General features: G+C 57.1%; 9 protein-coding genes across 9 annotated transcripts; 6 read left to right on the forward strand and 3 right to left on the reverse strand.

The window, feature by feature from the left end:
• Nucleotides 1-172: 172 nt before the first annotated feature.
• On the reverse strand, nt 173-3,502 carry MKK02DRAFT_18385 (nucleotide-diphospho-sugar transferase; the record flags this gene model as incomplete). Its single annotated transcript, XM_053085936.1, has 9 exons — nt 173-1,068; nt 1,140-1,486; nt 1,640-1,762; nt 1,916-1,982; nt 2,067-2,249; nt 2,436-2,602; nt 2,742-2,887; nt 2,994-3,090; nt 3,282-3,502. Coding segments are annotated over 9 exons (2,247 nt in total), but the record flags the coding sequence as incomplete, so codon positions are not given.
• Nucleotides 3,503-4,003: 501 nt separating this feature from the next.
• Nucleotides 4,004-4,582, forward strand: MKK02DRAFT_39243 (uncharacterized protein; the record flags this gene model as incomplete). Its single annotated transcript, XM_053090502.1, has 5 exons — nt 4,004-4,021; nt 4,077-4,092; nt 4,149-4,294; nt 4,369-4,452; nt 4,517-4,582. The coding sequence occupies 5 exons, from the start codon at nt 4,004-4,006 to the stop codon at nt 4,580-4,582; spliced, it is 330 nt and encodes a 109-aa protein (XP_052943042.1).
• A 355-nt stretch (nt 4,583-4,937) lies between these two features.
• On the reverse strand, nt 4,938-6,183 carry MKK02DRAFT_39244 (uncharacterized protein; the record flags this gene model as incomplete). The annotated part of the gene is made up of 5 exons (XM_053090503.1): nt 4,938-5,219; nt 5,359-5,418; nt 5,464-5,542; nt 5,594-5,883; nt 5,947-6,183. The coding sequence occupies 5 exons, from the start codon at nt 6,181-6,183 to the stop codon at nt 4,938-4,940; spliced, it is 948 nt and encodes a 315-aa protein (XP_052943043.1).
• Nucleotides 6,184-6,773: 590 nt separating this feature from the next.
• MKK02DRAFT_39245 (Six-hairpin glycosidase-like protein) lies at nt 6,774-8,262 on the forward strand (the record flags this gene model as incomplete). The annotated part of the gene is made up of 5 exons (XM_053090504.1): nt 6,774-7,232; nt 7,275-7,395; nt 7,439-7,684; nt 7,719-8,103; nt 8,148-8,262. 5 exons carry the CDS (start codon nt 6,774-6,776, stop codon nt 8,260-8,262), a joined length of 1,326 nt encoding a protein of 441 aa, XP_052943044.1.
• A 669-nt stretch (nt 8,263-8,931) lies between these two features.
• MKK02DRAFT_39246 (uncharacterized protein) lies at nt 8,932-12,634 on the forward strand (the record flags this gene model as incomplete). Its single annotated transcript, XM_053090505.1, has 9 exons — nt 8,932-9,256; nt 9,300-9,415; nt 9,447-9,718; nt 9,761-11,399; nt 11,454-11,651; nt 11,759-12,067; nt 12,110-12,207; nt 12,253-12,439; nt 12,491-12,634. The coding sequence occupies 9 exons, from the start codon at nt 8,932-8,934 to the stop codon at nt 12,632-12,634; spliced, it is 3,288 nt and encodes a 1,095-aa protein (XP_052943045.1).
• Nucleotides 12,635-13,380: 746 nt separating this feature from the next.
• On the forward strand, nt 13,381-20,274 carry MKK02DRAFT_39247 (uncharacterized protein; the record flags this gene model as incomplete). Its single annotated transcript, XM_053090506.1, has 25 exons — nt 13,381-13,549; nt 13,613-13,811; nt 13,879-14,705; nt 14,768-15,306; nt 15,362-15,458; nt 15,500-15,837; nt 15,936-16,033; nt 16,082-16,244; nt 16,296-16,664; nt 16,711-17,018; nt 17,072-17,411; nt 17,460-17,597; nt 17,641-17,883; nt 17,928-18,038; nt 18,101-18,338; nt 18,400-18,572; nt 18,618-18,702; nt 18,749-18,968; nt 19,021-19,156; nt 19,203-19,377; nt 19,424-19,551; nt 19,604-19,810; nt 19,863-19,972; nt 20,031-20,178; nt 20,233-20,274. 25 exons carry the CDS (start codon nt 13,381-13,383, stop codon nt 20,272-20,274), a joined length of 5,601 nt encoding a protein of 1,866 aa, XP_052943046.1.
• Nucleotides 20,275-21,504: 1,230 nt separating this feature from the next.
• MKK02DRAFT_34905 (putative CDC31-spindle pole body component, centrin) lies at nt 21,505-22,171 on the reverse strand (the record flags this gene model as incomplete). The annotated part of the gene is made up of 3 exons (XM_053089037.1): nt 21,505-21,592; nt 21,656-21,803; nt 21,850-22,171. The coding sequence occupies 3 exons, from the start codon at nt 22,169-22,171 to the stop codon at nt 21,505-21,507; spliced, it is 558 nt and encodes a 185-aa protein (XP_052943047.1).
• Nucleotides 22,172-22,461: 290 nt separating this feature from the next.
• Nucleotides 22,462-23,190, forward strand: MKK02DRAFT_39250 (uncharacterized protein; the record flags this gene model as incomplete). The annotated part of the gene is made up of 1 exon (XM_053090507.1): nt 22,462-23,190. The coding sequence occupies one exon, from the start codon at nt 22,462-22,464 to the stop codon at nt 23,188-23,190; it is 729 nt and encodes a 242-aa protein (XP_052943048.1).
• A 402-nt stretch (nt 23,191-23,592) lies between these two features.
• Nucleotides 23,593-24,617, forward strand: MKK02DRAFT_39251 (uncharacterized protein; the record flags this gene model as incomplete). The annotated part of the gene is made up of 6 exons (XM_053090508.1): nt 23,593-23,682; nt 23,716-23,895; nt 23,953-23,987; nt 24,032-24,144; nt 24,188-24,371; nt 24,419-24,617. The coding sequence occupies 6 exons, from the start codon at nt 23,593-23,595 to the stop codon at nt 24,615-24,617; spliced, it is 801 nt and encodes a 266-aa protein (XP_052943049.1).
• Between the last annotated feature and the right edge of the window lie 261 nt (nt 24,618-24,878).

Consider the following 24,878-nt stretch of genomic DNA (forward strand, 5'->3'; position numbering starts at 1 on the left):
CTGACGCCTTCAGTGCTGACAACGGTACTGACCTATTTCACTTCTACTATTCTTCTCTCCACGTCAATCTCGAAAGGGTCCACAAGGCCGTCCACCGCCCTTATCCCCATTCCAGCCTGAACTTATCCTATCTGCATATCTACGTCGCAAGATCTACCTATACGTCTACCCGCTACTCGTGCTCACTACTCTCCTCCTCCTCTTCCTCCTCCTCCCCACTCTCCTCCTCACTCCCACTCTCCATCTCCTCCAAGACATCCACATACATTTTCCCCTTCTTCCAAACTTCGACCCACTTTTCCTGTTCTCCTTCCCCCGCCCCCGCCCCAGCGTCGCCCTGCCCCTCGCCTCTAGCTCGAGGATCATCCCTCCACCTCACCAACACCCCCTCATCCACCAGATCCGCCTCGTACGCGCCCCTCAAAACCAGCCCAAACCACCCACCCATCTCTTGTCGCTTCTCCACCACATACGCCTGCATATCCAGCACGAGCGCCGTATAATCCTGCGTAAACTTGGGGAAGATCGGTTTCCACCTCTTAAACAGAGCTTCACTCTCTCCTAGCACTCCCGCCGCTCCTCCACCCGGGGCGAGCGGTATTTTCGAGAGCACAAACCCGATAATCTCTTTCCGCGCACTCTCCACCCCCGCATTATACGCGGGGAACAACAACCCCATCTCGGTCCCGATATTCACCACGTCGTACCCCTCCTCATACCCCCGCTCGAGGGTCAGCTGGGCCTCTTTGGTGAACTCGGCAGAGGGGCCGGTGGTCGGTAAGGCCATCGAGAGGGACATGGAGGGGACGTCGCCGTACCCTTCGTCAGAGGACGTGTCGAGGTCCGAGGCGATCGAGGCGGGCGAGGAGGAGGCTTTGGAGAGGGTGGATAGAGAACCGGTAGAGGATGATAAATTCGACAAGGATCGGCCGAGCTGTAGCAGGGATTTATTGCGCGGATGCTCGTATGGGTCTTCACCGTCGGATTCGGAATCGGACGAGGGCTGTTCTTCTTCCGTGGGCCAGATGAAGCCGAGGGATTGGTCGCCGAGGATCCGGAGTGTCTTGGCTAAGAACGGAATCAGCACTGCTTTTCCCCCGTTCATCTAGTCAGGCTCAACTCACCGAGCAGGTCCTCACCCTCTTGATCCTCATCCCCCTCTTCCCACCCCTCCGGCCTCCACCGCTCCCTCCCCACTCTGGTCCAGGGCGGCACCTGCACCCCCTTCCCCAATTTCACACCATCACCAACCAGCGCGCCCCGCCCGACCGTCACGTCATCGGCAATAACGACGTCCTTCCCAATGATGCAGTTGTCGAGGTGGCAGTGGGAGCCAACGAGGACATTGTCGAAGATGTACGAGTCGGTGATGGAGGAGTTGGGGCCGAGCGTTGTTAGTGTGCCGAGAGTGGAGCGAAGGATGGAGGTGTTGGATTGGAGGGAGGAGGCGGGGCCGATGAGCGCTGGTCCGCGGATGGTGGTGGTGCTGAGGGTCAGCGGGAGCGAGCGTCTGGGCGAGCAGGCGAGCGGGCGGCGAGGAAGAGCGAACATTAGAGTACGGATCATGAGGGAGAGGAGAGAAAAAGGGGAAGACAGCTCAGGAAGACCTGTGAAGGAAAGAGGGAAGAGCTGGACTTACCGAGATAGCATAACATTATCCCTTGCGATATACACATTCCCCGCTCGGAGCTCATACTGCGTCCCGCCCGGTTCATTCAGATCCGGCGCAAGTGGGAAAGCCCATCGATGAAGGACATCTCGGCTGGGTGTATCAGCTCTGACGCTTCCCTGACATTCCGATCCCCTAATACCATGTTCCCCTGTTCCCAGACCCAGACTCGACACTCAGCTGATCCACCTCCCCCTCCGCTACCCCCTTTCCCCCTCCCGCCAGCCAACCCTCAACCAGACTCACGTAATCTCCCCATACGTCCTCGTATCCCTCACTCGCTCAATATATCTTCCCTCCCCTTTGCGTTGCCCTTCTCCTCCTCCTCCTCCCCCCCCCGCTGCGGCCCCCGCTCCTGACCCCGATCCCGACCCCACGCCCCCATCCTCAGTCCCACTCCCACCCACCAGATGCACCGCAATCTTCTTGCCCAACAAGTCACTCGTCAACACCCCATTCACGAAATGTCTCCGAAGATCGTGATAGTCAAAGTTTTCCGTACACAGGGCCGGAACGTCCAGTTCGCAAATATCGACCCCGAGGTCTCTGTATCCGCCTCTGCCGCCGCTGCTTCCTGTTCCTGCCCCTTTCCCTTTCGCACCGGCACCGTTGCCATTGCCGTTGCCGTTGCTTCCGTGCTGCTTATCGTCCTCATCTTCATCGTCGTCATCACCGTCGTCGTCCTCCGCACCAGCCTTGAAAGCTGAGGAGGGTCGAGCTGGGCGTCTCGATTTCGATCCGGATCCTGATCCCGAAGACGAAGGACCGGACCAGATCTCGTATGAATCGATCGAAGCGGGGAAGGGATCGGTAAAGAGGTGGGAGGGGAATGCGACGCGCGGGGTGGAGGGTACGAGCGGGTGCGAGGCGTAGTGCAAAAGTCGGGAAGAAGGGGGGTGGACGAGCATGATGGGGGATTCGGGGTGGCGTCTGCTAGGTCAGCTAGAGTTGGTGCGGGACGAGCGCGACTATCTAGCCAAAGGGAACGACTCCTGTGAAGGTGGGGGTGGGGAGAAGGGATGATAGTTGGGCACCAGGCGATGATGAGTATTATGAGCTAGAAAAGACATACCTTCCCCCTTGCCCCACACCAAGCGTCATGATATAATTCGGGTCCGCCTCTCTACGCCTCTTGTGCGCATCGACCATTTTTGACAAGTCATAGTTGCTAACCAGCGGAGAGTGGACGAGGATGAATGGGTTATCGCCGTTCAGAACCTAGACGGATCAGTACTTCCCCTTCCCCGCATTACAGCCTATCATACACGGCTGAGTCGGACGACGAGTAGATTGACGGTGGGGAGTGGCGGAGAAGAGGACTCACGCCCATCGAGTCTAGCTCGCGAAGGGCGTCTCCGGGCGTCCGGGCGGTCTGGGACGAGAGGCATTGGATGTCGAGAGTGCGTCTGTATGGGGATTGTCTAGGGTTCAGCGTGTCCCCCTTTATGCTGCTGAGGCATGCTTTCCGTCTTGTCGACCATGACCCATGCCGCCACCGTCAGGCTAAGCCTTCACCTCTGATCCTTCCATGCCCTCCTATCCACCCCCTCCCCTCTCCCCTCCTCACCTCCCCCTCTCCCTCCTCCTGCCAAAACCCAAAACCTAGACTCACTCAACAAACTCCCTAATCTGCTCCGCATGCACTCCACAAAACAAAAACACCTGCTTGACTTTACTCAGGCTCAGCGCCTCCAGCGTCCACGTCAACAGTGGCGTCGAGCACAGAGGCAAGAGTATCCGAGGTCGGTCGGCGCAGAGGACTTCAAACCGGCGGTTATAGCTGTCTGCGAGGACTACGGCTTGGAGCGGGGATTCATCTGGGATGTCTAGTTTCTGAGGTATCAGCAGGAGGCATAGGGCGAAGTACAGTCAGGCAATGAGAGCTGATGGACCCGCTTGAGCAGGACATGCGGAGGGATCACCCGGGGGTGAAGGGTGAGAGAGAACGGGAAGGGCCGTACGCGGGATGACTCGGCCTTTGCCGCTTGTGCTTTCTTGGGCGGCATAGAGGCTAGAGCTATAGCTTAGCCTAGTACTAGATAGTAAACGGGTGTAGAGTATGGTCGATAGATAGCTCGAGTCGAGTGCGCAGATGGACGTTTGAGGTGGTCCAACTTGAGAGCCAAATTTTGATCCCGTTCCTCGGTCTCTGCGGGGTGAGGCATCCGCTAAGTTACTCTTCCTATATCATCTCGACATCTATCGCCTACCTACATCACCCGCACTCGGCTACCCTGCGTCCTGCTTAGCCTCAAAAGAGAGAGCGTCAAATCAGGGCAGGAAACCCCATCGAAAACAACCCGAACTCCACCTTTTTCAGCTGAACATCCGACCATGCCTGTCCCGTTCGAAGTGAGCTTCCATCCCCTGATCCGATTGCGATGATGAACCACAGCTGATTCTTTAGGCCCTTCTCCCTTTTGGTGAGATTGCAAGCCACTCAATAAAGCGATAGGAGCTGTACTGATGCCTTGGATAGCGCTCTTGACGGTCTGTTTTGGCGCGACGGGGACATTGTTCTCGATAGCCAAGCGAGCTACGAACGATGGCAAGGTGGGATACTTTTTCGAAGAGTACGAGGAGAATCAATGGGAGTTGGCGAGGCGCCGGAACTCTATGAACCTGGTCTGCGGTTTGCGGGGCCGAGAGCGGATAGCAGAATCGCTGGATTACAGCTTTGAACAGCAGCTGACGTCCAGCCACCACGCTACCACATCGACAGCTGGGAGACGATGATGATGGAGCGTGATCGAAGACTGACGGGGTCGCTACGGGGACAAAGCGTCAGTTCAAGCTACACGCACGCATACCGGATACCGGATAGGATGGCATAAGCTGACTTTGTAGACAAATCCGACGGCACCGAAGGAATTTGCGACGAACAGCGTCTGGGAGACGGAGCGGGTGCACTAGTCAAATAGGGTAGCGTTGGGAGCAGGTTCTCGGTGGGCGGCGTAGGGGACTCGTCAGATGTAGCGGTTTTGTGGGGACAGTTCGTCCAGCGGAGAGAGGAAGGAGAGGTACTGACTTTGCGGGAGCAGCGTTGGTCTACTGACTCATCTGCTTATTGGAGAGGCATCTCTCGCTACCCCTGCGAAATCGTTTTCCGAAGCTTCCTCTCATCATACTCTGTCTACCCTCTACAGCAGTGAACCAGAACTATAATCAAACTTTGACCAACCCGTCGCCGACGCCGACAACCCCTGAGGCCTGGTAACCTATCAATCTCTCCCCTCCCCAGCCCCGCCCCACTCCCGCCAATAATAACCTAAAGAACAGCCCCGCCCCTTACATCCTTACTCGTACTAACCCCCTTGCCGACCTTCTCCCAATCCACCTTTACGCCCGGCACAAACCCCCACCACAGCGCCTGTATCAGCCTCAATCCCGCCAACACACCCAAACACCCCGCTTGGCCCGCTGGGGACTGGAGGATTGCGCGCGAGATGAAGGCGCCGAGGATGACGCCGGATACGCCCATGAGGCGGACGTCGCGAGAGGGGGCGAGGTGTGCGGTGAGGAGGAGGGGGTCGTTGAAGAGTTCGACCCACTGGTGGATTAGCTGCGGATTGCGGATCAAAGCAAGAAAAGGAAGTTGCGAGCGATAAGGATGAGGGGGAGTCTCTTTCAGACCGAGAAGACGGCAAGGAGTGAGATGGTACAGGGAGGATAACGAAGGGTAGACGTACGGTGGTAGTGAGCACGACGGTGGTGTTCATCGGCGACGCTATTCTCTTGCCGACGATACCCTGCGCATCAGCTTCGACGCAGTCAATGGAGGGAACTTAGCATACCTGGATACCCATGGTGGCTGAGAGGAAGGCAAGCGCGGCCATGCCCAGCGGAGTATGCCAGCTTGGCTCTCCTCTTTCCCTTCCCACATCAGCGCCCGAGTCTGTAATTTCCTCCATTATCCAGACTCACAAAGCAATCCCCGTCTCCCCACTCTTCCAAGCCGTCAAAGCCGCCGCCATCGCCAATAACACCTGCACCAGCGTCGCAGACATTAACCACCTCCGTGTCCTATTCCCCCATTTATCGCCTATGCGCCCACAGCATGTCCCGAGAATGAAGGCGAGGAGCGACGTCAGGGCTTGCTGGTCTGGTTTTTGAAAGCCATATGTCCTGTACGGGTCCATGGAGAATGCGCGGGCGGCAGCGAGGCCTAGTTGGGCCAAGTTGCCGGTTTGGAAGCCGCACCATACGTAGCAGGCCTGTAGGTCAGCGGTCAGCGGCCAGCGCTATACTACCGGAGCGGAAAGGGGAACAAGACGTACGGAAAAAGAAGGACTCGACGTGAAGCCTGTCAAGAAACACGCATAGATCGATATAGAGATGCACTGCTTGGGATCCACATCGTTGTTCAGCCGATGAAGGGCTCTGCTGACCACAGTAGAAGACGTCGGGGAGGAAGGGGGCGAGTCGGCCATCATATCGGTCGGATCGGGTTTTTCGCGGGGTGCGGGAGTGGAAGTGCCGGTGTGGACGGCGGTGGTTGGGAGGGAGTCGCCCATTCTGTTGGAATTGCGGCGGTGCGCCATCTCTCCGGGAGTATGAGATGGCTGGGTCTATATACAAGGGCGGTGCGGGTGAGAGCGGATCAGTCAAAGATCGACTCTTGCTGATAGTGCCAAGATAAGGTTTGGCGATGACGAGATTTGTTGACATGTTGCTCGTGCGACTCATTCCGATTGGACCTTTCCGCCGCACCGTACCTCATAGACTCAATCGACCACTCAAATGCGCTCTGAGGTTCCCTGCAAGGCGGATCTCGAACTGGCTGCTCCGAGTCCACTGCTACTGAACCGCTAATAAGACCTGAAACGCAGCGGCTGCTGCCCAAAGGCAGGGGTATCCCGTTGACCTCGTTTCACCTTCTTGACCTTACATGACCCTGCGTGTAGATTGGCTACCCCTTACCTCCGTTATCATCTATCAGGTGCCCCTTGTGATAACCCACGGAGGGGCCTTTAATTGTCGTATTGACGCTGCTTCTTGTCCTCACAGGTGAAAGGAAACGCCTCGACCTATATGGAGGAGGCCCAACCTCGCTGATCTCTCCTGTCACCGCCCTCGCTCACATCAGCAATAAGCAGAAGTCAACATGATTCCTCTCCTCGCTCTCTTCGCACTCCTCCCTCTCCTCCACGCCGCCTCCTGCTCCGCTCCTCGAGCCGTATGCAACCCCCTCCTTCCCCCCGGCTACCTCTCCCCCACCTTCACCTCCTCCCGCGCCCAACTCGACTCGTACGCCCAAAAGTCCATCGACTCCCTCCTCGCACGTACAGATCATAAAAACGGCTACTTTAAAGACGGCGGCGGGTTCTGGACGGCGCAGAATGGATGGACGGCCGTAGCGGATTATGACCGACTCCGGGGGTCGAAAGTCTTGGCTGCGAGAGTCAGCGCTGCGCAGGATCTGCTGGTCAAGACGAGTACGACGGGTGTGCCGCTCGTGAATGAGTTTAACGATGATGCGGGGTGGGCGGCATTGGCGAATCTGAGAGCGTATGAGGCTTATGGGGAGAAGAAGTACATGGATCGGGCGAAGGTAGTGTGGGAGGTGAGTCTAGCTCTGACGGAACGAGAAGGGGCTGACGGGTAGTACCTCACCACGCAAATTGTTACTGAGCAGGTACTGAATGACGGATACCTCAAGAGCGTCAAGAACCCAGACAACAAGATCTCTCGCACATGTAACGGGAAGAGCATGCTTGGTGGTGTTTGTGAGTTCCCCTCCTTTGCACTGTACTTCAAGCTGATGCTTAGACTGGGTCAACGGCGGTACAGCTCATCCGGACCAAGCCAAAGACGCAGGCGTCAACGCAGTCTCGACGGGGCTGTTCGCGCTCCTCTCTGCGGAGTTGTGCGGGATCACAAAAGATAAAGCCAAGTACTGTTCCAAGGGCTACCGCTCGGCGCAGTGGCTGGATGATCACGTCGTCGGTCCAGACGGGCTACTCTGGGACGGGGTCCACGGCACCACCTGCAAGATCACCGATTGGAAGTTCACCTGTAAGCCTCGCCGCTTGATCTCGCTGACTGTCAGACAACGCCGCACTCTACATCGGGGCCTACGCGACTCTCGGGTCCCTCACTTCCAACGCTACCGCGCTCCTGCTTGCCGAACGCACCGCCAAAGAATCCCTCAAGACGACCCAGTGGAATTCGCCCAACGGGATCATCAAGGAAGGCGCCGGCGACGTCAAGGGCTCCGACGACGGGATAGGCTTCAAGTCCGTGCTCGTTCGTGCGCTCTATCGGTCCTATCCCTACTTCAAGGACGCGGGTCTCAAGGCGGCGATCGTGGAGTATGTCAATATCCAGTACTATGGCTTGACGCAGCTGGATGCGGATAGCAAGACCCAGCCTGTAGAGTATGGGAGGAATTGGGCAGGGCCGGCGTATCAGGGATCGACGGCGCATGCTCAATTGTAAGTGCTGGTCTGTGAGAGGGGATGATGGGCTAATCGGATAGGGCTGCGCTAGATGTCCTCAATGCCATCACGCTCAATCCTAAATCCGCATTCCTCAAAGCAGAGGCGAAGGGTATGACGGTCATCAAGACCCAGCCTCGTGTAGGTGGATGCTGAGAGGATCTCATCGGATCCGCTCCCCGCCATACGATATACCCAAGATTGGCCAAAAGAGCTGTGTCTATGCATTTTACAGATCCCGATATCAGCATGATACTATGAGAAGCGGTGAAGCTTGACCTTGATACTGCGTTCGGCTCCGCCACGCCGCGGCCGGAGTACTGCGATGCGCGATGACGACGCCGTTTTGCGTATTTCGCCACCCGGTCTTGGCACGTTCCTTGGCGCCTCTGCATGCGTCGACAGCTTGACCGATTCGGGCCATCTCTCCTACGTCTGTTGCAGCGCACCGCGGCGGTGTATGCGCGGTCTGGAGCTGAGATGCATGCTTGCGCCGTGTCTAGAAGACCGAAGGCGAGAAATCTATTTTGGCTGTATAGGGATCTCTGACTGCATACCTCCCAACTGTATCTGCTATCGTTTCCGCCGGTTCCGCGATGCCAAGACCTCAGCGGAGCAGCTGCTTACGAGCTGCTTGGCTGTTCCAGGCTTCTCTGCTTCTACCATCTCTATTCCCGACGATAACGCGATAACGTGTCGGAACGGACCCAGTCATCGGCCCGGTCTTGGCGTCAGACATGTCCCAGCCTGGGCGTTTTTCCATCCACGCCGTGTATATTAGCCCACTCCGCGCCACGATGCCCCACCTATCACACTTCATCCATCATGCCCCAATCAACAGAAAAAGGACTCGCAGCACCCACTCCCGCCGGCGGGGAGAATGGGTCGAACGAAAAGAAGTTTACACGCGCCGACACCAAGGCATCGGGCAACACGGCCGTCTCGCAGGCATTGCCATTCACACCTCACTCGGCTCCGTCGTCCAAGGTGCTCGAGGCGCTCAACAGTGACGCCGAGAAGGGATTATCGGACGCGGACGCAGCCAAGCGGCTTGAGCAGTATGGGCTCAATAGGCTCAAACCGCCCAAGCGGCCCAGTCCGCTCAAAATCGTCGGCAGGCAGCTCGCCAACGCCATGTCTTTGGTCCTGAGTGAGTACCTCAGTGGGCCATGTAGTCTCAAGCTGACTTGCAGTCGCCGCAATGGCCGTCTCGTTTGGTACTTTCGACTACATCTCGGGCGGTGTCATTGCCGCTTTGATCATACTCAACGTTGTCGTCGGTGGATACACGGAATGGCAGGCTGAAAAGGTGAGCAGAAATCTAATTTAGCTGACTGTAGACTGTCGCCTCGCTCGAATCGGTCGGAGCACCCCAAGCAACTGTCATGCGCCACTCTGGCAACTCGGCCGCCCAAATCAAGGTCATCTCGGTCGACGAGGTCGTCCCTGGAGACATTGTCATTGTCAAGAATGGTGACATTGTGCCGGCGGATGGACGCGTGCTGGATGGACATATCAGCAACCTCGAGGCGGATGAGGCGTTCTTGACGGGAGAGTCTTTGCCGGTGGCCAAGCAGTCTGAGCCGATTGATGAAGAGGAGTGTCCCGTAGGGTAGGTTCTTCCCTTGCTGCTTTGATCGTCGCTGACTGGTAGTGACCGCTTGTCCATGGTTTACTCGGGATCCCAAGTCACCAAAGGCCGCGCCCGCGTCGTCATCGTCTACACCGCCATGGGCACCGAGATTGGTAAAATCGCCTCGGCACTCGACTCCAAGGCCGCCCGGAAGGAGACGGGTCTCGCCGCCACCTGGTACAAGTTCAAGGTCATCCTCGGGTTGGAAGAGACGAGTCCTCTCCAAATCAAGCTCAACCAGCTGGCCTACTCGCTTCTCGGTGCTGCCATCATCTGCGCCATCATCGTCGTCGCTTCCACCGGCTTCCGGGACGTACCCCTCACCGTCGCCACCTATGCCGTGGCTTCGGCCGTGTCCATCCTCCCTGCCTCCCTCATCGCCGTCGTCTCTCTCACCCTCGCTCGTGCCTCGCAGGACCTCGCCAAGCGGAACGCCCTCGTCCGTCGGATGGATGCCATCGAGGCACTCGCGGCGGTCGAGAATGTTTGCTCGGACAAGACCGGTACCCTTACCGTCGGCCGGATGGTCGTCCGCAAATTCTGGATCCCCAAGGCTCACGGCCGCGGCGGCGAATTGGCCCCTGTCAACACCCAGAACGGGCAAGCCTACTCGTTCGAGACCGGATCGGACCCATTCTACCCCCGAGGCGAGGTCAAGGCGGACCGCAAGGTGCTGGCGTCAGACAGGGGCGGCGAGGTGATTGACCTCAAGGCGAGCAAGCGTCAGGCGTCCGAGGACGATGAGGATGACGACCGCGAATGGGTCGTCAACCACGAGGAAATGGAGGAGGGGTTGCAGGCTATGGTGCAATGTGCCTCTCTCTGCAACCAGGCTGTTCTCTCCAAGCCCTCCGAGGAGAGTGGCAACTGGGAGGCCAACGGCGACCCCACCGAGACCGCTCTCCAGGTCGCGGCCTACAAGCTCGGACACGGCAAACCCTTCCTCACCCACTCCAAGAAACACGACCTCCACCGTATGCAATCGGTCGCGTCCGTCCACCGCCCTCCCGTCGTCGGTATGGACGGTCATTTCGAGCAGGTCGTCGAGCATCCCTTTGACTCTACCGTCAAGCGCATGTCTATCGCATTCAAGTTTGTTCCCCACTCGGACACGGCCAAACCCTACGTCATTTGCTTCCTCAAGGGCGCGGTCGAGCGGGTCTTTGAGCGTTGCACCACCGTCCACGGCGAGGAATTCACCGAGGAGCGGCGCGCAGAAGTCATTGCCAAGATGGACGTGCTGGCCGCGCAGGGATTGCGGGTGTTGGCGCTGTGCGGCAAGAAGGTGGGTATCGAGGAGCTGGAAAGGGTGGCGACGATGGGCAGGGACGACTTTGAAGCGGACTTTGCCTTCCTCGGTCTCGCCGGTATCTTTGATCCGCCACGCAAAGAGTCGGCCGGCGCTGTCGCCGACTGCTTCCGCGCCGGTATCACCCCTCGCATGCTCACCGGTGATCATCCCGCTACCGCTACCGCCATCGCCCTGTCTATCGGCATCATCGACAAGACCTACTCCAAGACGTCGGTCATGACGGGTCAGCAATTTGACGCGCTCTCGGATGAGCAGGTGGATGCGCTCGAGGAGTTGCCGTTGGTCGTGGCGAGATGTGCACCAGAGACCAAGGTCAGGATGGTTGATGCGATTCACCGCAGGGGTCAGGTAAGTTTAACGCTTTTAATTACTACATAAATGGCCGAGGCTGACAGATATTAGAAAACTGTCATGACGGGTGATGGAGTAAACGACTCTCCGGCACTCAAGCGCGCCGACGTTGGAGTCGGGATGGGTACAGGATCGGACGTTGCCAAGCAGTCGTCCAACCTCGTTTTGGCGGACGACAACTTTGCCACCATCTGCCGAGCCATCCGCAAGGGTCGATCGGTGTTTAAGAACTTGCAAAAGTTCCTCCTGGTATGTCTCCTTCCAGATTCTCACTTGTGCTGCCCCACTTTCCCTCTCCACGCCTCGCCTACCTCTTATCCACACTCGCATCAAGCTCGTCCTCGGCTGACCCACAGTACCTGCTCTCTGGAAACGTTGCCGAAATCGTGGTCCTCCTCATCGGTCTCGCTTTCAAGGACGCCAACAACCAATCCGTCTTCCCGCTCTCCCCCGTCGCCGCTCTATGGATCAACACTCTCGCCGCCGGCCCACCCGCTATGGCTCTCGGACTCGAGCCTACCGCGCTCGACGCGATGGACCTCCCGCCCTCGGAATTCAAGCACATTTTCACCCTGGAATTCTGCGTGGATCTCGCATTCTACGGATTGCTGATCGGAGCGCAGTCGTTGATCAACTTTGTGATTGTCCTCTGGGGTTATTATCCTGTAAGTTGACATACTGTCTGGAAGGAATCAGCTGATTTGCAGGGAAACCTTGGATTGCAGTGTAACGAGGGACCCAACACTATTTGCGACCCCGTCTTCAAGGCCCGGGCGACTTGCTTTGCCACTCTTGTCATCATCTTGTGAGCTAATCACTTGCCGCCGTAAATCAGTCGCTGATGACCCAGGATGATCCACTCGCTCGAGTGCAAGCACTTTACCAAATCCCTCTTCAAGATGAACCTCCTCGACAACAAGGTCCTGCTGTGGTGTGCCGTCGTCCTCGCTTTGACCACCTTCCCAATCGTCTATATCCCAACTATCAACACGAGGGTGTTCTTGCTCGAGACTATCGAGTGGGAGTGGGGAATCATCGTAAGTCTCTGGTCTTGTATTTGAAGCAAAGGCTACAAGCTGATCGACCAGTTTGGCCAGATCCTGCTCTACATTGCGTGCTCGGAGGCGTACAAGTGGGTCAAGCGGATCATGCAGCGGCACAAGGCTCGTCCTGCTGGGCGTGCACCGGCAGACAAGACTCTCAGGATGGAGGCGACCATTGCTCCGGCATAGCGGGGGTTTGGGATGGGCGTTGGGAGATAAGATCGTCACCATGTAGCGTTTAGGATGAATGCAAGAATTAATACTGCACCAACTATCAACTCTACGTATGAACGTTCAAACTCTGACTTGACAGATATTAGTGTGAAGATACAGGTCGATAAGGCATGCGCCCTGCGGAAAAGAGTATAGACTAAGGCTTCATCTGTCATATAGACATACATGCGTTATCTACATCAACAAGAGGGGGATGTGGTGAGGCTACTATCAAGAAGTTGGCTATTATCCAATCCTCAGAAGAGGGGGCCAAGCGCTAGCGATTCCTCTCGTCCTTCTGCGCTCCGAATCCGAAGGGTGGTCTCGTGAAGAGGAGAATACCCGATATTCTATATGGTCAGCTAATGGTATGCGATTGAGGGCAGTCTTCCCAACCGTTCCAGCTAGCTATTCAGATTGAGTTTGTACTCACAAGATATGGTGCGAATGATGAGGAAGATCCAGAGGGCGCGAGGAATTTCGCGCTCGATACAAATCTGCTTTACGTAACCGACGCGTCTTTCCCCCGGAGTTCCCGTTGGACCTCCGCGAGTGGAGGGCCGCGCTGAGCGCGTTGGATTGCTTGCCAGCCATAGAGCAGCTGATTTTGAGGGGGTCAAAGCCAGAAGCACCTTGACTGCATTGGTGGGACAGTGGTAGCTGGCTGGCACTCTGCGGGCATATAGCTTCTCCTCACAATCCTCGCCTCCCCATCATACATCATGCCGCCTGTACCCGATAGGCAGAGCTCGACGGAGCAAAGACAGTCCAGTCAACTCTCCTCCTTCTCCGAGGACAGCACGATCAACTCCTCTACCTCTGGGCCTTTCGCGGACCCCGCGAGCTTACTCAGAGTCATTCCACTCGCCAACTACGCGCCCACTGCTAGAGGTACGTCTCTTTCCCTATCACTGGTGTCCCTGCTTCCCGGCGTGAACGTTTGTTGATGGCCAGTGGCTCAACATATCGCTCCCCATACGGTCGCCTATCCTCCCTCATACCCAACTGGCCAGCTGTATGCCCAACACCAGGCAGCTTTCCAAGCTATGGACCATCCAAAAACACAGCAGGACTGGGAGCTCAGACAAGAGTCCGAAAGAAGGATAGCGGGGTTCTTGCGGAATGGTGGAGGTGGAGGAGGGTATGGGGTCGGGTGAGTGATGCCGCAAGGAGGGCGGGGAAGGAAGCGGGGCACGGACATCAGCTGACGCACTTGTTAGTGTACAGGCTCCGAATCTCGCCCCTTCACATCCCTCATCCTCCTCTTATCCTTCATATTCGGTACAACAACAACAACAGCAACAGCAGCACAGCGGCCAACCTCCCCCTCCCCTCCCTTACTCCTTTCTCCCCGCCTACCTCCCTCCTCCTCCGGCTGCAGCAACCTCCACTTCCACCGCCGATCCCTGTCCTTCCGCTCCCGGCTCTGGGGGAAGTGGAGCTCCAAGCACCTTCTTCGAGGACCTCGTCTCAAGGGCTCTGGCGCGTACAGCCCCTCCTCCCCCTCCTCCCGCTCCCGTACCAGTCGTATCAACTTCCAAGGGCCCCACGGAGCCTCCTCGGCAGGTATCAGCAACACCTACCATATCAAGGCAAATATCCGGACTCGCTTTGAACACTGGTGACTCGCCAGACCCCCTTGGCCTCATGTCCCCTTCACCAACCAAGCGGCGCAAAGCCAGTCACACCTCGCACACCCAGACCCGGATGCCCTATCCTACCGATACATCAACTTCTACCCTCTCAACCAAGTCCCTACCCGCCGCTCGACCCGCCATTCCCGCAGAGGGCGGGCACAGACCCCACAAGAGAAGCCCTCAACTCGTCGTGGAGATTCCGTTGCGCTCGGCCTCTTCTGCTTCTTCCCAAGCTTCCCGGGCGAGGAAGGAGGAAGAAGAGGAGGAGGAGCAAGGTATCGACTGGGGAGGGGACGAAGGGGATGATGCGGATCAAGACTGGGATATGGAGAAGGAGGAGAGGGCAAGTCCAGTGAAGCGAGCGCAGACGGGGACGCCGACTGTCAGAACAGGAGAAAGGGATACGAGAAGTGAGCTATTTGGCGTGAGATGGCTCGAGGAGTTGCCAGACATGACAGAGCTGACATGACAGGTGTCCGCCAAAAGTTCCTCACTCTCCTCGAAGACATCTTTGAAGCCGCCGACTCCCTCCCCGCCGAGCCTGACCTCGACTCCCTTCACAACAATCCCTTCTTCGACCGGCTCAGTACCGACGGGTCCACAGTCCTCCTCAAGACTGAAGCGATCGAGCGCATCACACGCTACGTCGTCCGCCTGAACAACGCAAAACAGTCGGGCGCAGAAAAGGTCGCGATATGGGACGAGGAATCCCTGAAGCGGGTCCTTCGGCTTCTCGAGCGGTCCATGCGCGATGCAGAGCACACGGACCCGTTCCCGAATGACAAGAAGGCGGTGGAAGCCAAAGTCAAGAAGGAGAAGGGGAAGAAGGGGAAGAAGGTCAAAGCGGAGGGAAGCAGCCAGGAGGTCGAGTCGATGGAGTCGGCCCATTCGACAGAAATGGGCGGGGAGGAAGTGAGGGAAGCGGAAAAGCGCCTGAGCGCCGCAGCAGCGAGTATGAGGGCGGTGGAGTGTTGTCTGGCTTGTTTGGATACGGAGGGATTGTCAAAGCCGGTAAGCTCTCGCCCACGTTTGTACGTCCATTGCGAAGGCAAAGCTGACTTATCAGCTATACTCGGAAGATCTGATCTCCCTTTGCGTCGGTCAAATCAAGCAGCACCTCTCATCCATCATCTTCCCCGTCATCGAGGGTATGGCCGGCGATAGTACGTCCTCTTTCCCCGTCACAAGCTTTGCTGACAACCAGAATCCAACTCCCGCTACCTTTCTCACCTGATCACCACCGAATCTTCCTCCCGCAAAAGCAAATCCCTCAAGCTCTCCCCTTTCTTCGCCCACTCTTCTTTATCATCTATCGCCCAGTCGGCCTCATCGGCCTTCCAGCACCTCTCGGCTCTTATTTCCCGCCCAGACCTCTCCTTCTCGGATACACTGGTCATTCAGACGGTGTACCTCGCTACTGCGCCGCTCTTTGTCACCGAGCCGACTACTAGAAAGGCCGGGAGTAAGGATAAGGGAGGGAGTAAGGGAGAAGGAGGGGTGATGAAAGCTTTGAGAATGGAAGCTCTGGGTTGTCTGCGAGGCGTAAGTCTCACTCCCTCGCCCGACCATTCGCTCTCTGTCCCAAAACTCTTCACTTTTCTGCAAGGGCGACCAGGACGGTCCGAAGCTGACCAAGGCAGGCTTTCGCCAAGTACAGCGATCAGCGGCAGTGGATCATCGAAGAGATTCTGAGCTCGCTCATCAAGCTGCCGGATCAGAAGGCTCAAGCGAGATTTCAGTAAGCTTCCAGGCCTTCGATATGAGGAACTCCAAGCTGACACTGCAGACTCGGCGACGGCTCTAGCCTCAATACTCTCACCGCCCTTCTACTGCAGCTCATCCAAGCATCGTCGCATGGCGTGTCAGCTCGGATATCGAAGCTGAAGCGGGATGCGGCCGAGCTCGAAGCCAGCGGGAAGGTAGGCGCAAAGGAGGAGGCTCGAGCGGAAGTGAGTTGTAACAATGCCGGTGTGTACGTGCCGCAATAGCTCACCCATCAGGAAATTCGCCTCTGCCAGGAAGCCATCGACGCCGCATACCGTACCGCCCAAGTCGTCGCCGGGTACCTCATTCAAAAGTCCAGCTCTTCCAAAGCGAGCAAGACCACCTCCGATACAGACTACAAGGCCATGCTCGACAAGTTCATCGAGGACATCCTGGCTTCCCTCTATCGGCCGGAATGGCCTGCCGCAGCGCTCTTCTTGAGCGTCTTCTCAAAGCTTATGATCGCTGCGGTGGAAGATACGGCTAGTAGTGCCGAGGCGACGGCGACGCGGAACATGGCGCTGGATCATTTGGGGTCGATCGCGGCTAGACTGAAGGGGCTTGCCCTGGCGGAGGCTGCGGAGCCTATGGCTTCCCTTGAGCAGGTAAGTTCATCCGAAGTACTTGGGGTTACGGCTGACTGACTTGCAGATCATCTCTTCACCCGACGCGAATACTCTTCAGCCCCTCCTTCAAGCTCATCAGGCCGTCCATACCTTCCTCGTCACCTCGTCTCGCGAAGACTCGATGTACGCTTCAGCGGACGACCTGTCCAGCATTCTCTGGGCGCAAGAGTTGCAGGCGGCTATTGACCGGTCGGGGTCGGTGGTTGCCAAGCTCGCAGCGGAGCGGACGGACGAGGCACTGAAGGTCAAGGTGGAGCTTGAGGCCGTGAATGTCGCGTTCCGGGCGGCGGCGGACACGATGTGGCTGGATGAGGATGATATCTTTGGTTCAAGGTGAGCTTCGAAACCTTTCCCGCACGTCCACAGGGAGTGAGCTGATCAGATAGCGATCCCAAGCAGTCTGAAAACGTCATTGCCGCGGCCACCTCCATCGCGCGCCATCGACCCCTTCAAACAGCCTTCGAACCGATCCTGCACGCTCTCCTGGGCAGTATGGGCCTCTCCGCCGTTGGACTCCGCGCCAAAGCACTCAAAGGTCTCTCCACTATCGTCCAGGTCGATCCGGACGTTCTTGCCCTTGGTTCTGTCCGGCAAGCATTCGAAGCGCGTCTTTCTGACCCCTCGCCCGCTGTGCGCGAGCCGGCTGTCGATCTGGTTGGAAAGTACATGCTGCAAAAGCCTAGTCTGGCGGAGGAGTATTATCCGCATATCGCCTTGCGCGTCAATGTGAGTCGTCAGCCCTTGAGATTGGAAGTGATTGAAGCTGATGACAAGGATACCGGTCTGGCTGTTCGCAAGAAGGTCATCAAGCTGCTTCGGGACATCTTTGCCAAGTCGGACTCGAAGAAGATGCGCACGGATATCTGCTGCAAGATGGTCGAAATGATCGCGGATGACGACCATAATATAAGAGTGAGTTGATGATGCATGGTAGATGTCAAAGCTGACCACGCAGGACATGGCCGTCAAAGGCCTTGCAGAGATGCTGCATGCCGGATCGACCGCTTCGAGCCGCCAAGAATCCGCCGCCCTCCTCGTCGATATCATTGGACACTATCAGGGTCAACAGCAAACCCTCGAGGATGCGCTGCAGAAAGTCGCCGAGGCGGACAAGGCAGGTGGTGGGACAGAGAGAAGTGAGGAGCTGGTCGAGGCGCTCATCCAGCGTTTGATTGATGCGACGGAGGAGGCGGAATTCGTGAGTTATGAATGACCTCTCGGCTTCTCGAGCTTACGATTCAGGACGCTGTCAGCCACATCCGAGCCATCTCGTTCTTGTGTGGCTCGAAGCCGGATATCATCGGTCCGCACCGAGCCGCGGTGCTGCTCAACTACCTTCGTCCACCAGCAAACGTGAGTCCAGTCAGCTGCCCAGAGCGTGATGCATCATACACGTGCTTCAGCTGACACTACAGGCGGACGAACAAGCATCTAACGACCTCTTACTTCGCATCTTCCGCCTCTCTATCCCCTCCATGCCCCGCACAGCCTCAACATTCGCTTCTGAGCTTACGACCAAGCTTACGCCCATGATCAGCCGCCCGAGCGGTGGCTTTGGCTCGCTCAAGGAAGTCATCGGCGCGTTCTGTGCGGTCACTACGCATCTGACGAAGGACTATGGGAAGCTCATCCAGATACTTCGAGCGTGCGAGGGTGAGTTCAGTACCACATATCCAGGTCACACGGTCGATAGGTTGGAGCTGACATTTTCCAGCGAGATTGCAGAATATGGACGCGCAGTACCGAGCCAACGGCAAGATTTCGCAGCCGCCTCAAGCTGTCTCGATGATGCTATACATCGTCGCGCTGCTGGCGGAGCACTGTAATCTCGATCAGGTGGCTGTTGAGGACCACTTTGTCAAGATGGAGCTCGTCAAAATCAGCGAGGTGAGCTAATGACTTCAGAGGTCGACACAAAAGCTGACATCGCAGCGGCCTCTGTTCGAGCACCTCTTCGACCTCTTCCTGGACTTCACGCAGTTCAACATGCCGCAAGTCGCACCTACGACATGTATCGGTGAGCTGACCAGTGCATCTTAAGGTGCCCCCGAGCTGACTGCCAGGCTGTCTGACCCGGACCTACCCCTCCCTCGTCCTCCGAGACGAGACCCACGCCTTCATGGACCGCGTCTTTGCCTCTTCGGACTTTGACAATCAAGCTCGCCTCTTTGGTGTGATGCACGAGTTCTTGGTCTCGGAGGCGAAGCGCAAGTTGACGGGTGCGGGAGCGAGCAAGGACATGGATGCGTTGATTGGGAGTGCTCCTGAGTTGTCGGAATCTGGGTAAGCTCTAAACGCCCCTTGGCAGACAAGGTCAGTCAAGCTCATACTTCAGCGTATCAACCGCCATAGTCCAGCGGAACATCCAGCACATCCTCGACGGCGCCAAATCGCACCATGTCCCAACGCAGACGGCCGCTCTTGACGTATTGGCCTTTACGGTCAACCAAGGCCTTTATCACCCTCTCCAGGTCAGCTAATGTGTGCTGAGTTCCGTGACATCAAGCTGACTCTCAGTGCATGCCCATCCTGATCTCGCTAGAGACACACGAAGACCCGCTCGTCTCGTCCCGAGCGCTCGAGCTGCACGCTACGCTCCATCGAAAACACTCGACATTGGTCAATGTACGGTATCTCGACTTTGCGCGTGCTTCGTTCGAGTATCAGCGGGGGATGTCGTCAGAGGTCTCAGGTCAGTTGCCTGTGCCCGCATGGCTGCTGGATAGCTGATTCCCCAGGCCATCGACGCGAAGAGGCGTTACTGTCCGGCTGGTTTGGACTTATCGGCGAGAAGAGGGCGTGGAAGCTGGACTTCCTGAAGGCGTTGTGTAGGGCTTATGACTACGACTCGTCCCGCACTACTTCGGTAAGCTGATCTGCTCCCGAATTTGTGTGGGGCATCAAGCTTATCCATGTAGCTTGACGTCGGTCTCGCGCTGTACCTCTCCGAAAACCTCGCCACCTTCGAGTACAAGCAGCAAGAGGAAGTCATGGTGGTCATTCAGCAGCTCAGTACCGTCGTCTCGACGTGTACGCCGCTGGTATCTACGCTGGAAAGTGCGAGGGTTGCGGGAGAACCGGGAGATGCGATCGAGGGGAAAGATGCTGTTGTGGGCGTGAGCGAGGTGAGCTCTATTCGTCGATATCAAGCATATCAGGTGAAAGCTTATACAACAGGGCCAGCAGGAGACGGTCAAGGCCAACAAGCTCATCAATGCTAGTCTTATCGTCGCACTCGCTCTCTTGACGAAGAATCATCTTCTGAGTCTGTACTCGTTGACCGAAGAGTGAGCTAACTAATGCACGATTTTTTGGGAAGATGTGCTACAGAGCTGACACAGCTAGTAAATGTCTTAAACAAGCCACAGTCAAGAAGTCCGTCTTTGGCGATCGAGCAGCCACGCGGAAAGGCTCGCCCATCCTCGAACTTGGCAAGATCCCACTCGTCAGGTGTGTGGAGACTGTCCAGGCGTTCCATGAACAGCAGGCTATGGTGAGCTGCCAAACCTTGTAGAGCGAATCACAGGGAAACTAGCTGACATTTCAGTTCTTATCGATGATACATGATGATGGATCGATTGAGGGGTGATAGCGGATCGGGTCCTGAGGGATGGAGGGGGGTATATATGGGTGGATTCTGGGATTTACGTGCTTCTTTCGGATCTGTGTAGTATGGTGCTGTGTATATAGTATGAGGTTATCTAGCAATTGTATATAGACATAAGCACGTGATGAGCATCCTCATCTTGGCCCCTGTGGAGTCAAGGTTGCTGATGCGAAACGAGAAATGAAACGAAGGGGAATTGCCGAATGAGGCACCTACGCGCCGCCCCTTCAAGCCTCTTGTCCTCTTTGCTGTCCTCTTTCTTCTCGCTTCTTTCCTTCATCCTCTTCACGTCGAAGACTAATGGAACGTGAGTACATCTGTAGTAAGCCGCTAAATCCAGGTCAGTCCAAGCGGGCCAAAGCCCTACCAAGCGTCACGGCGGAGCTAGCTGAACCGGCCCGTCCGGACGAGGGGCAAAGGACTGTTGATCGGACTGAACAGGGTCATTCAACGTGAGTCCGGCGCCTATATGGCGCGGACCCCAGCTGATGTTCAGTTCTACAGCCGGGCCTAGCTTCCGGCCCAACAATCCCTCCTCGGCTACACACAATCGTCTTGTCAAGACCGAGCCTCGCTCGAGTGATGAGAGCGTTACGCCAGCTCCGACGACCTCATCTCGTCGACCGAAACCCCGTACAGAAGGGAATGAGCAGTACACCGCGGTCGATGAGGCCAAGACGACCTCACGCGCGGTCTCCCCCATGGACCATCCCACTAGCCGTCAATCTAGAGGCCATCGCCGCTCCCCTACCGTCACACCGAAAGTCGAGTCTAATTCGGCGGTCACGCCCGAGTTCCGTAACCCAGAGGAACGTTCCCGTATCCGCACCAGCAACCGCAGGCTCATGGGAAGGAACGACCCCGCCCCCTCTAGCGACAAGGCGAAGGCGAGGCGGGTGGCAAAGCGGCCCAGGGAGAACCAGGGTGACTCGCAGTGAGCGGCAAGGAGGCAAGATGGGATGCTAGGGGAGCGGGAGAGGGAGGGGAGAGGGAGGTTCGTGGGTACATAGATGTAAGTATCTCCAGAAAGCCATCCGCGCAATGTGTCTCGTCGGACCAGGCGCCCCCCTAGTCCCAGCTCCCTGCGCAGGCACGCCACAAACTCAATCAGCCCATCAGATAGTTCGGGCAGTACAGTTAGCAAGCGATCACAGCATACTGTCACATCATATATACCCCAAGATCAGAAGAACCCCACTTCCTAGTCCCAGCTCATTCACCATCCAGCATGATCGCTAAGAACTCCTGCTCATTGATCTCCCCGTCCTGATCCAGGTCAAACTCATCTATCATTGCTTGTCTATCGCATCAGCTTGGGACCGCGACTCCTGACAGTACAGCACTCCGGAAAGCGTAAACTGACAATTCTTCCTCTCCCAGACTCTCCCCTAATTCCCTCGCTACCCGCTTCAAGTTCTTTAAACTTATCCGTCCGGTCTTGTCGTCGTCAAAGAGTGCGAATGCACGGCGGAGGTCGGTGAGGGGATCTCTTGATAATATCTTCTCGGTCACTACAGGTCAGCTTGATCCGCCAACAGGCCAAGCTGAGGGACTGACTGATGCGATTGAACCCATTCCAATCCATCAACCCCTCCCCACCCAACTCCCCCTCTCTCAAGATCTTCACCACCTCCGCCTTCTTCATATCAAACCCTAACGCCCTCATAGCCACTTTAAGCTCATGATAGTCTATACATCCATCCTTGTCCGTATCGAACAGCTCGAACGCCTCCTTGATCTCTTGCTTCTGATCCTCGCTGAGCTGGGGCGCCTGGGATTGGGCTTGCCGTGAGGGACCGCCGGCGGTATGAGATGGTCCGGATGGACCGGAAGTGAGGGGTGTGGAGCGGCGAGGCTTGGACTTGGGGTAGAGGGACATCTTGTAAGGTATAGTAGGGGTGAAGTATAGAGGTATTCGATGCAGGAATTAGCTCGACGCGTCGACGCGCCGGAGATGAAACATCTTATTCGAGCCTACCTTTAGTGTTTCAGATCTCTCTCTCAGATCATCCCACGCACCACTGTGGTGGAGTCAATTGCTGCGTATAGGAGTGGTATCTAAGTCAGCAGAGCCATCTGAGCCTCCAGTGAGTGATCGTGCTGCTTTCAGAGACGACAGAAAGAACTGATACCTGTGAGATCTCCTCGCGAGGCCCTACCTCGCGCTCCATGGACCGCCCGGACCGGTCTCCGACATCGCAAGCGCTTACGGATCGACCCACTCCTCATTCCATCGCACAACCTCCACAAGGCGATATCACGCTATCACCGGGTACAGAGCGGTACTATCAAGCCGCTCAAAGGATGATCACCCTCGAGACTCGCTTTCCCCATCCCTCGGCAACCGCATCTCCGCCGCCAGCTCTCGGCTCACTGAATCAGTACGGCTCTCCCTCATCCTCTCGACCCTCTCCAGCCAGCCTACCCTCGAAAGCGAAGCGATGGGTCAGGGGTCCAGCGCGACGGGCCCCTCCCAGTACCCCTGACAGTGAGTCATGGGTGGACGTTGATCACGGCGGGGCGGCGGAGGTTGCAGACGAGGTCGATAAGGCGCAGCCGCTATCCTCAACCCACACATCCCACTCCCTCCATCGTCGCCGTAACCACTCCGAATCCTCCTCGTCGACGTCGAGGTGCAGTACACCGTGCCCGACCTCGCCCATCTCCACCTCCACCTCGGTGCTGTTACTACATGGCGAACAGGGAGAGATAGCGGGAAGTGCGGAAGATACGATGGAGAAGTATACCAAGATGGGAGGCGGAGAAGAGGCGCCACGTAGGCCGGAAGAGGAGCCAGATGAAGCGTTGCGCCGGACGCTGGTAGGGATAGGGGCGCAACTAGGGCAAGAGGTGACGCTGGGGTACGAGATTCGGAACTTTCGTTGGGAACATTGGTGAGCAGCTGAGGTGCCTGCGGATGATTGTGGCTGAGCGCTGACGGTCACCAGATCACTCCTTCGCCAGGATCTTCCGCCTTCTGCCATGTCTGACAAGATGCCACTCAAGTAGCACGGCCCCCATGCATGACCCCATGACCCCTGCTCAGTCTCGTGACCTGCTACTCCGGCGTGGACCTCGAACTCTACGAGTCCGTGCCTGAGTGTGCCTGACGCCCAGCTACCTCCTCATTCCTTTGGACCTGTATGATCTGCTGACTTTCGACTAGTCGTAAGCGAGTAAGCGCACAGCCTCGTCAGATTCGCCCATCCGTATATAAGAAGCGCTCCCAACCGCCTTGTTTCTCCACCTACTACTTACTTTGCGACTCACCGCCTCTCACCCACCACACCAGTACCCATCATGCAGCTCATCCTCACTATCCTCCTGCTTGCTTCGCTCGTAGCTGCGCTCCCTCACACCGCTCCAGCACCAGTCAAGCGCGCGACCGGTGTGCTGATCAAGTCCGCCCGCCGACCCAACTAGTGCCTCGGATCGACCTTCGTCCGTGGCCCTCGACCAGGCATCACTGTCGATCTCCTCGACTGCGATGGTGCCGCCGTGCTATTCTGGGACATTGAGCGTGGAGCCGGTAAGGTCAAGGTGTCAGGGCTGGGGCTGGTCCTGGACGCCGGCTTTACTCCGGCCAACTTTGGGTTCCTCACTGTGGGTCGTGCTCCTTATCGATATCATCAATCGCAAGAGTAATGGCTGACGATACAGACTGAGACACCGGTGGATGGCAAGCCTGCCCAGAAGTAAGCAGCGTTCAGCTCATAACGGTCAGAAGCTAACGAGGCAGCTGGTACTACACCGACGACAACCGTATCGCCATCACCGGTGGCAACCAATGCCTCGATGACGACGGGACCAGGCTGCAGACGTACCAATGCACCACCGGGAACACGAATCAAAGTGAGTCCTCCTCGCTCCCGCTCTTCCTCAAGCTGATGTTCAGTCTTCTATGCTGATACTCCCCCCAACAACGAGCCCCAGCCCGTCAACCCTTATCCCGACATCCCCCAAGGCGCAGTCTATCCTGACCAAGGCGCGGACCGTCGCCGCATCCATCCTCTCAACCGCGGCGACCTATGCGTGACCGTTCTCGGTGGCTCGTTCGTGATCGGCAACTCGGTCGGCATGTGAGTATATCCCTATTGACCTCCAGTGTACACGAGCTGATCAGCAGTGCTTACTGTCTCCCCGACACCAATCCTCTATCGACATACCAAATCTTCAACATTCAAGCTACCGCCTCCCGCGTGCCTGGGCCTCTGCGAATCGCCGATGCTCCGATGCTCCAGGGTCTCTGCCTCTCCTCATCTTTGCAGAACGGGGCGGGCGTGACGGTGCAATTCTGCGGGCCTGAGTCGACACGGTGGCAGTAGACGCAGAGCGAGCAGTACTTCCTTCTCCATGGGCAGCGTGAGTCATCTTGGTCCATGTGAAGTGGTCGCGCTGACGGTCAGGGTTCTGCCTAGACGTCCAGAGAGAGAGTAGGCCCGGTCACGAGTCGCCGATCCCTACGCTGCGGAAAGTTCAGGCGTGGGAATGCGGACAGGCGAATCCGCAGCAGCAGTGGACGTTCCTCTGGTGATCGCTCGACGAGGACTCAGGCTCGACAAGGACAATGGGACTTTCAGTATATA

This window comes from Dioszegia hungarica, assembly GCF_025882075.1.
Source record: "Dioszegia hungarica strain PDD-24b-2 chromosome Unknown MKK02contig_19, whole genome shotgun sequence".
Taxonomy (NCBI): Eukaryota; Fungi; Basidiomycota; class Tremellomycetes; order Tremellales; family Bulleribasidiaceae; genus Dioszegia; species Dioszegia hungarica.